The sequence below is a fragment of the Chrysochloris asiatica genome, unplaced genomic scaffold, assembly GCF_000296735.1.
Source record: "Chrysochloris asiatica unplaced genomic scaffold, ChrAsi1.0 scaffold00045, whole genome shotgun sequence".
NCBI classification, from domain to species: domain Eukaryota; kingdom Metazoa; phylum Chordata; class Mammalia; order Afrosoricida; family Chrysochloridae; genus Chrysochloris; species Chrysochloris asiatica.
The window spans coordinates 15,040,155-15,049,652 of NW_006408563.1; the positions used below are offsets into that span (position 1 = coordinate 15,040,155).

Below are 9,498 nucleotides of genomic sequence, written 5' to 3' on the forward strand. Positions count from 1 at the left end.
TTCACAAGAAAAGATCAGACTTGAAAACCTTATGGAGTTCTATTCTACACACACTGATCAGTTAGCTTGACATGAACTCCAACTGGTGTGGCATTATAAGACAAGCAATGAACTCAGTTCAAACCCACTAGCTGTTCCTTGAAAACCCTATACAGGGTTGCTGTCAGAACCTATCTTATGGTACTTATTGTGGCTAATGAGCTGCTGTTTCATTAGGTGCTGTATTAGGTACCGACCTATAGCGATCTTATGCACTGAACACTGCCCAATCTTGGGCCAACCTCATTCATTACTGTTGCCACACTTTAGTCCATCAATGCTGCCACTTGGCCAATCCATCTCATTAGGGGTCTTCCTCTTTTTCTCTGAACCCTCCACTTTACCAAACATGACATTCTCCTCCAGCGACTGGTTCTTCCTGACAATATGTCCAAAGTATGAGAGACGAAGTTTGGCCATCTTGGCCTCCAAGGAGCACTCTGGCTGCACGTCTTCCAAAACGTATCTAATGGTTCTTTTGGCAGCCCATGGCACTTTCAATATTCTCCAACACCAAAACTCAAAAGCATCAATTCTATGGTTTTCCTTATTCACTGTCCAGCTTTCACATGCAATGAGGTTATTGAAAATACCATGGCTTGGGTCAGGTGCACCTTAGTCCTCAAGCTGACATCTTTGAACCTCAAGGTCAGCGGTTCAAACTAACCAGCCACTCCTTGAAAACTATTGTAGTTGTTAGGTGCCATTGAGTAGGTACCGACTCATAGCAACCTTATGTGCAGCAGAATGAAATACTGCCCAATCCTGGGCCAACCTATCATTGCCACACTTGAGCCCATTGATGCTACCACTTTGTCAATCCATCTCGCTGGGCGGTCTTCCTCTTTTTCTCTGACCCTCTACCCTACCAAACATGATATCCTTCTCCAGCAACTGGTCCCTCCTGACATTATGTACAAAATACAAGACACGAAGTTTGGCCATCCTGGCCTCCAAGGAGCAGGGTTGCTACGGGACCCAACTGCACTTAACAAGTACCAGCACCAACTAGGAGCTTAAGTTTTAAAGTGACACCTGAATGGACTGCACAGTCTCACACTGACTTTGTCACTTCCCACTAAGTGACCTGATTATGAATCCTTCTGTGCAGTTGCTTCCTAGCACTCAGGTATCAACAGTAGTCTGCAAATGTTAGCTATTACAATGATCAAACAGTGCCTTACCCTTGCCTTGGAATTCCAACAGATCTCAATGTTCACTATTATATCTTCCCTTTGCCAATTACAAATGTGGTGGTAGTGGTGTGCCATCACATCAGTGACCGTGATTAGTCTGTAAATCTTTACGGCAGCATCTTTTTCCCACACACAGCTGGTAGATTCAAACAGCTGACCATTTAGTAATAAGTTTTAAAAACTGGAAACCTTGATTAGATAGACTGATGGAATCTCTTGAGATCAAAAGGACAAAGTTGAAAATTTAGGACAGCAGTAATGGAAACAGGAAACACAGGGATGAATGATGTTGCATTGTGGGTATTGCAATCAATGACACAAAAAGAAATGTGTTATGAATTGTTGAATGAAAAACTGATCTGCTTTGTAAGCCTTCACCCAATTCACAACAAAATTTTACTCAAAAATTGGATACCTTTATGTTAGGAAATTCCAGGAGTGAAAAACAGTACTTGACCATTATAAACTTAGAAGAATTAACCATTGACTTACATACTTTTATTTGGACATGCTTGCATTAGTACAGTGAAACTAAATTTGAGACACTGAAAATCATAAGTTTATTATAAAAGAGAGACATGAAGATTATTTACATGATGCAAAATTTCAGAACTTCAGTGGAATGGGCAGCTTCACATGATGCCATTTCAATTGTGATTTATTTCAGTCTACATACTTCCCAAGAATGTCACCATCTCTAAATAAGAAATAGTCCTGTAAATACAGAAACTTAGTTTAGAGAACTAATAGCAAATACATTACTTTTAAAGTTAAGTTATTTAGATTACACACCTTGTCATCTAGAACTACTTTGGTGCCTCCATATTCTGGAAGAAGAACTTTATCTCCAACTTTCACGCTAACTGGTTGAATCTCTCCACCCTTAAGAAAAGATGTTCAATATTATTTAATTAAACAGTTAAACATATTAAAAATGCATTTAGTGGACAAGTGATAAAATTTAGTGGCTAGCTTTTTGTTTTTACAAACAGCATTATATGAGGCTTCAAAAAAGTCTATAAAATATTCCATTATCTTTTAATTCTATTTTCCACAGACTTTTAGAAGGCCCCTTGCACTCTACGATACTGCCAGTTCTTTAGTTACAAATAGCGCCACAAAGGTTTATGTTTTATAATGCAACCATCATGGCTTAAATTCCCTACTCCAAGATCACCTCACCTTGATAGAACATTCTCTTAGAAATGAACCTCAAGGGCATTTATCATGTATCCTGGTTGGCACTCTTAAGAGACCTGAGATCTAGCCAGTAAATTGGAGAATGCCTGCAAAGAGAATTTTTGGTGTTTTACAATGAGACTTGGCGTGCTAGCTGTGCTGTAGGATAAGCACTCAACCATAAGGTCAGTCTGAACCTCAAGGCCGGTGGTTCAAACTCACCTGTGGCTTTTCAGAAACTATATTCAGGGTTCGCTAGGGTTGGAACCTACTTGACAGCGCTGAACAAATTAGACCAAGAAATCAAGTTTCCTCTAGATTTTTAAAGTCTCAAAACTTTAGCTGAAGCATAACCAGCCTTTCATTTTTTTCAATGAAAAAAGTCTGGAAACTACACCTTATAAAATTCATTTCACAATCATTTTTGTTGAAGAGGCAGATTAATGGTGGTTGAGCCAGGGAATGATCCTAAAATAGCACAAGCTTTTTAAAAAGGCTGTTAATACACACACACACAGCTTTTAGCGCTCCTTTACCTTTCCTTTAGATCCGCATCCAACAGCTACTACTGTTGCTTGCAGGACTTTTCCTTGAGATTTTTCTGGAAGCATAATGCCTCCTTTAGTTACAGTTTCAGCGGCACTCCTTTCCACCAATACTCGATCAAAGAGGGGAAGAAACTTTCTAAATGCCTGTCCTGCCTGTAAAGAGAGACATTTTATTTGTAGCGTCCCCCCGCAAATTTACATTCTTAACATGCAATACCATCGTTGGTGTTACATTTCAATCGATACATTTAGCTTTCAAAGACAAACACTAAACCAGGAATCCCATTCGTACGTTCCACCCTTTACGTTTAATTTGATTCCCTAGGTCTGTTAGGGGTCGTTGTTGCTCCTCTAGTCTGTAGCCATACTAGTTTTAAGGGCAACTTTAACTTCTCCCAAGGTCAAATATCTTCCTGCCGCAGGTTCTTCTGAAAATTTTCAGGAAAAGGAATCAATCCCTCCTCCTGGGGCCATGCTCTTTCGCTACGAGATCGCACACCCACAAAGACCCAGCAGAGAAGTTCGTCCGCCGCCCCGCATGTCTGGGTTTCCGCCCCCTTCCCCACACGCGTGCTGCACTGGGATTCGCGTACCAAGAGACCCCCCGCGTTGCGAAGAGTCGACGAGGTTCTCGCCACTTCTCTTTGGGGGTCTCCTCTCTCCAGGGTCTTGGCGGGCCCCGAGTACTAAGTGACCCTTGCCCCTCCAGCCAGGCCCCAGTGGGACTGTCCACGCTCCTCATGGGCCTCAGACTGACCTAGCCCTGCCGGCCTCCATTCCACGAAAACTCACCATGATTCTCAGGTCACCGCAACTCGCACTCCACACTCCCTACGCTGCAGCAAGCAGAGACTCGCAATCCGACCCTCGACACACGTGAACGTGGGAAAAGACCTGCTAACGCGCAGGCGCGCTCGCCCCGACCCCGCCCCGCCCTACGAGAGGGCGGCCGCAACTGCGCGTGCAGCGATTCGTCCCGGGAGCTCTGCGAAAGCCACTGACGCGAGGACCTGGAGGCGGAAGAACTGTGAAATTTTTCTAGGTTTTTCTAGCCCGCTGGATGAGGTGAAAGAAGTATCCCTCCCTTCCCCCCGGAAATGACGCAATGTAACCCTTGACCTGCGGAGAGCGCGGCGCTTTCTGGAAAGTTCTGGAACCGAGCGCGGCCCGGGAACTAGCCTAACAGGGTGCAGAGGGCTGAGCCATCGGGCCTGCTCCTTTGCAGGTAGGGAGGGGCGGGACTCCTGCGCAGCGGGTGCTGATTGCAGGGCCCGGGTCGGGGGCGGGAGGTGTCTGCACAAGTGGTGCGCCGGGCGGGCGGAGCGGCGGGAGGGAGGGGACACGGGCTCATTGCCGTGTGCGCCCTGCACTCTGTCCCTCACTCGCTGCTGACGGCCTTCCTCTCCGCGCGCTCGCAAGCCCGCCAGCCCGCCGCCCCGCAGGTACGCGGCTGCTCCGGGCATGCAGCTTCCCCGAAACGACGCAAATCCCTAAACCTGCTTCCTCCGCTTCGGCCCGGCCTCAGTGGGGCTGGCCGACCGAGAGCCAAGGCTTCCCCGGGACGGTGCAGGCCCGCTCCCGGCATGCCAGGCCTCACCGATCCATGTGGGGTCTCATTATAGCGCGCGGGCCCCGGCAGAGCGCGGGAAAGGGGGCTTGCTCGGGGTAGGATCTGGGGGTTTCACGTGGACCCTCCCGTGCAACCCGCCTTGGGCTGGCTACTGGGTGCCAGGGAGGGCCGTCGATGCCACGTGGGAACCGCATTTTGCCCGGAGGGTAGCAGGGGTACGGTACCTCCACCCTTGACCTTGCCCGGGGTGTCCTAATGGAAAGACACGTGGGGCTGCGCGGGGTGGGCCGGGCCGCCGCCCCCATCATCGCGGCCTCCTTGCTCGCGGCTCAGATACTGTAGCTCGGGGTGGATACATGGAGACCTTCTTGATCAGCTTTTTGCAACGTCAGGAATGTTTTCACTTCCCTGGCTTCTCGGGTTTATTACGTGCCCCTCTCCGCCTGACTTGGGTTTGCAGTAGCGCGTTTGAAGTGGGTGTGCTCCCCGGGCCATTTTAGCGATGAAACATTAACTCGTTTTCTGTGGCAAGGTTGGGTGGTCATGAAGGTGGTGCTCTTTGTGCTGTGTTCGAGATCAGGCCTGGTCGTGGCCTCTTGCCTTAAGCTTATGCTAGTAACTGGTGTTCCCAAGCAGAGGTGTCATCAGTGGCTAGCAGAGGCCATACTTAACGTTTCTTGTTAAGTTGCACCAGTGGCGTGTTTGTACTGCAGAGTACCTGGAGCAGTGCTTGTACTCATTTGGTTTTTTTCCCCACCAGAAATGCTCCGGTTACCTGCAGTCCTCCGACAGATGAGGCCAGTGTCCAGGGTACTGGCATCTCATCTTACTCGGGCTTATGCCAAAGATGTAAAATTTGGTGCAGATGCCCGAGCCCTAATGCTTCAAGGTGTAGACCTTTTAGCCGATGCTGTAGCCGTTACTATGGGGCCAAAGGTATCAGTATTTGTGTGTGTGTGTGTGTGTGTGTGTGTATGTCATTATAGTAATACTTGAAGAATGGTATTTTAGTGCTGCAAATAGTTGCACATTACTTTGGTATCTTTTTTTTTTTTTTTGAGAAAACCAAATTTAATTTACATTTTGAAAATTGCCACATGTTTTTCTTTTGCTTAGCTGTAATGGTCTTAAAACACAAACTGCTTAAGCCACATTTGAAAAAACTGTAAACAGTAATGTGATCAAGTGGTAACGCATATAGCTCAAGGCAGAAATAGTCTTGCTTGCTTGCATGGATCCTTTCCTGGTATAGAAGGAAGTGCCAGGTATAGAAGGAAGAGTATAACTTTCTATCTTTCATAATTATTCCAATTATGTGCTTGTAGATGCTGATAAAGTAAGTCGTATTACTTTCAAAAATCTCAGGCAGCTAAACTTAAGTGTTAGTAATGTGAAGAATATTCTGAAATGTCAGAGTCTACTAAACTGCTATTAACTTCTGCATTGTTCACCCTTTAAGATTATCTCTCCTAATAAACTTAAGACTGTTTTGTTTGTCCTTGAGATTTATGGGTCAGGACGATGAAAATGGCACATCCTGTAGTGAAGCTTTCAACTAATTGACATATTATTAAGCTACTCGGTCTATTTCAAATCTAAATAGTCTGACTTAAAAGAGTGTGTGGTGGTCTCTCTATTACTCTCTCTGCAATTATAGGGAAGAACAGTGATTATTGAACAGAGTTGGGGAAGCCCCAAGGTAACAAAAGATGGTGTGACTGTTGCTAAGTCAATTGACTTAAAGGATAAATACAAAAATATTGGGGCCAGACTTGTTCAGGATGTTGCCAACAACACAAATGAAGAGGCTGGAGATGGCACCACCACTGCTACTGTATTGGCACGCTCTATTGCCAAGGAAGGTTTCGAGAAGATTAGCAAAGGCGCTAATCCAGTGGAAATCAGGAGAGGTAGGAATGTCTCTTTATTATCATCGTGTGGTTAATTTCCTTCTAGTTGGTTCCAACTCATAGTGACCCTGGACAGGGTTTCTGAGGAGGAGCAGGGGAGATTGAAATGCAGACCTTGTGGTTCATCATAGTATTCCAATAAGGCATTGGTTCCTTGCAACTAAAGAAAGTGTTTATCAGAAAATTTATACCTTCTTTCATAAATTGTTCTAAACTGAACTGGCCTTTTGCAAAAGAGGGCAAACATGAAAATTATCACTGTTTCCCTTAGAAGCCAATAGTTTATGAGAGGAATCAAATGTACTATGTACTTTGAAAATAGCTTGTGAGATAAGAGGGAAATCATACAATTTTGATGTTTTCCCTTAGTTTTATGGAAACTAAAGGGTTAAAGAAGGAGCTACATTCACAATATAAAAAAACAACCTTTAGCGCTTTCTTGCCTTTTAATACGACACATTGCATAATATGTTTTATCAAAATCTGTATCCTAAGAAAACTGATGTGTCATAATCCTATCCATCTGTCTTAGCATTCACAGTTCAAATGTGTTTCCTTTGGAAGCAGTTTATGACTTTAAATCACTAGCAAGTATTGATAGAGGTTATTAGTGTACTTCTCAACAAGAGTCATTGTACAGCACACCTTGGATTTTGCAAAAAAGGAGAGTTAGCACTAGTCCTTATCAAGCAAACTGACCCTGGTTCTCATAAATTCACTTGTACTATTGACAGTTTACAATCTTCTGTCAATCCTTAATTACATATTCAATCAGGAAATTTCAGGTCTTTAAAACTTAACAAAGATTGCTGTTGTTGTTAAGTGCCATCGAGTCAATTCCAACCCATAGCAACCCTGTATAGGGTTTCTGAGGAACAGCTGGTGAGCTTGAACCGCCGACCTTGCAGTTCACATTAACCCACAGCATCACACCACCACAAGAAATTCCTTATGGCCGGAAATTATGCGTCTTACTCAGTTGTTGTGTTGTTAGTGCAATTGAGTTGGTTCCAACTCAGTGATAAGGTTTCCAATAAGTAACTGGTGAGTTTGAACCTCTTGTCTTGTGGTTAGCAGTCCAGTGCTTATCCTACAATGCCACACCAAGACTCTTGACTAAATGTTAAGTACCGTCAAATCAATTCTGACCCATACCGTTTCCAAGGAGCAGCTGGTGAGCTTGAACCACTGACCTTGTAGTTCAAATGACTTCGCAGTCTGACACATTAGCCCACACACAGCGCAAGAGTGTTAATCCATTTTGATCCTTATTTGTGTCATTTAACTGAGGTGAGAAGTATTGAGTGGCCTTATTGGAAACAGGCAATGTATTAGATAAAGAATAACTTAATACTGTAAAACTTTACAATCTGCCTTATTCCAATTTTCAAAATAACCGGTGGGGTAGAACTTTACTTGCTATGTAACATCTACATAACATGACAATCATGAGATAAGCATTATGATGACACGTTTTCTTGAACCAGGTGTAATGTTAGCTGTTGATGCTGTAATTGCTGAACTTAAGAAGCAGTCTAAACCTGTGACAACTCCTGAAGAAATTGCACAGGTAAGGGTTTTTATAATCTGTTAATTTAAAAATAAACTAGAATTTTTCTTAATGTGATTTTATTCTATAGTCACATACCAATTTCAGGACATCAGTGATCATATTTTGAGGGTTTTTTTGTTTGTGTGTGGTAGATTCACATAGTAACAAGACAATTGCCATTTCAGCATTTTTAAAAGAAGTCCCCTAAACATTAAATCCTTTTCTCTCCCTTTCTGGAACCCCTGTTGTTAAGTGCTATCAAGTTGGTTTCGACTCATAGAGCAACCCTGTATAGGGTTTCCGAGAGCAGTTGGTGAATTTGAACTGCCGACCTTGCGAAAAGAAATCTGTTATAATATGTGTGAACTGCATCTTGTTTATTCATCTGTTATGAACATTGGGCTAGTTCTAACTTTTGGCTATTTGCTGCAATGAATGATAGAAATTTGAGTTTTTGTTAACTGAACAGTTGATTTGTATATATGTAAACATATTCTTTAGCCATTATCTAAGATGCATGATTTTTGTTGTTCTGTAAGGTCACTGTTTGCTAAGAAAAGTAATGGAATAGTACAAGAGAATCAGCCACCTATTAATTTCATATTTTTCAAAATACCACAGTCAAATAATGAAAGCCACCACTTCATTAGAACTCATACCCTAAAGTTTTTGGGAGTGTGGGGGAGGACATATCAAATAAGAAGCATTTACTGGCTTTTAATTTGGAAGAATAACTTGATTATTTCAGGTTGCTACAATTTCTGCAAATGGAGACAAAGAAATTGGCACCATCATTTCTGATGCCATGAAAAAGGTTGGAAGAAAAGGTGTCATCACAGTAAAGGTAAGTGTATTTTGAATGATGGTGTTGCAGTGAGGTATCTCATCAAAACTAAAACATCCATCTGTGTTTCAAATTGAGTATTACATTTCATTTGTCTATGTATTGTAGTTTCAATACCTGTTGTTGTTAAGTGCCATTGAGTTGATTGCGACCCTGCATAGGGATTCCAAGGAAAGCTGGTGAGCTTGAACCACCAACCTTGCAGTTCAAACAACTTTGCAGTCTGACGCATTAGCCCACAGCACCATAATACCTGTTGTTGTTACGTGCCATGGAGTCTATACAGTGCTTATTGTGTTGAATTATTAGCCTTTGCTAGCATCAGTGATAATTCTGTTATAAATAGCTCTGTGGAGCCATCTAAATGATATTGTCTGTTAGCTGCTGTAGAAAAGATTCAAATACACTTTTTTTTTTTTTTTTCTTTTTTACTCTAGAGTAAAGTACTCTGGGACATTTGCATAGTCCCACCTAGATCATTTGTGACCAATGGGATTTATTAATCTGGTCTGTGATTATATTTTGTCTCTTCAGTGAAATTCATACACCTAATTTTACTTTTAATAGGATGGAAAAACCTTGAACGATGAGTTAGAAATTATTGAAGGCATGAAGTTTGACCGAGGTTATATTTCCCCATACTTTATTAATACATCAAAA

General features: G+C 42.9%; 2 protein-coding genes across 2 annotated transcripts in view; one reads left to right on the forward strand and one right to left on the reverse strand.

Annotated features, from left to right (window-relative positions):
* Positions 1-1,898: 1,898 nt before the first annotated feature.
* On the reverse strand, positions 1,899-3,704 carry HSPE1 (heat shock 10kDa protein 1). The gene is made up of 4 exons (XM_006862044.1): positions 3,531-3,704; positions 2,951-3,115; positions 2,028-2,117; positions 1,899-1,949 (listed from the first exon to the last, which is right to left on the reverse strand). The coding sequence occupies exons 1-4, from the start codon at positions 3,702-3,704 to the stop codon at positions 1,899-1,901; spliced, it is 480 nt and encodes a 159-aa protein (XP_006862106.1).
* Positions 3,705-5,294: 1,590 nt separating this feature from the next.
* HSPD1 (heat shock 60kDa protein 1 (chaperonin)) overlaps positions 5,295-9,498 on the forward strand; it is a 9,304-nt gene continuing 5,100 nt past the window's right edge. The window contains exons 1-5 of the mRNA XM_006862045.1: positions 5,295-5,468; positions 6,190-6,442; positions 7,930-8,012; positions 8,743-8,838; positions 9,406-9,498. Coding sequence (XP_006862107.1) covers positions 5,295-5,468; positions 6,190-6,442; positions 7,930-8,012; positions 8,743-8,838; positions 9,406-9,498 — 699 coding nt within the window. The remainder of the gene's footprint in view (positions 5,469-6,189; positions 6,443-7,929; positions 8,013-8,742; positions 8,839-9,405) is intronic.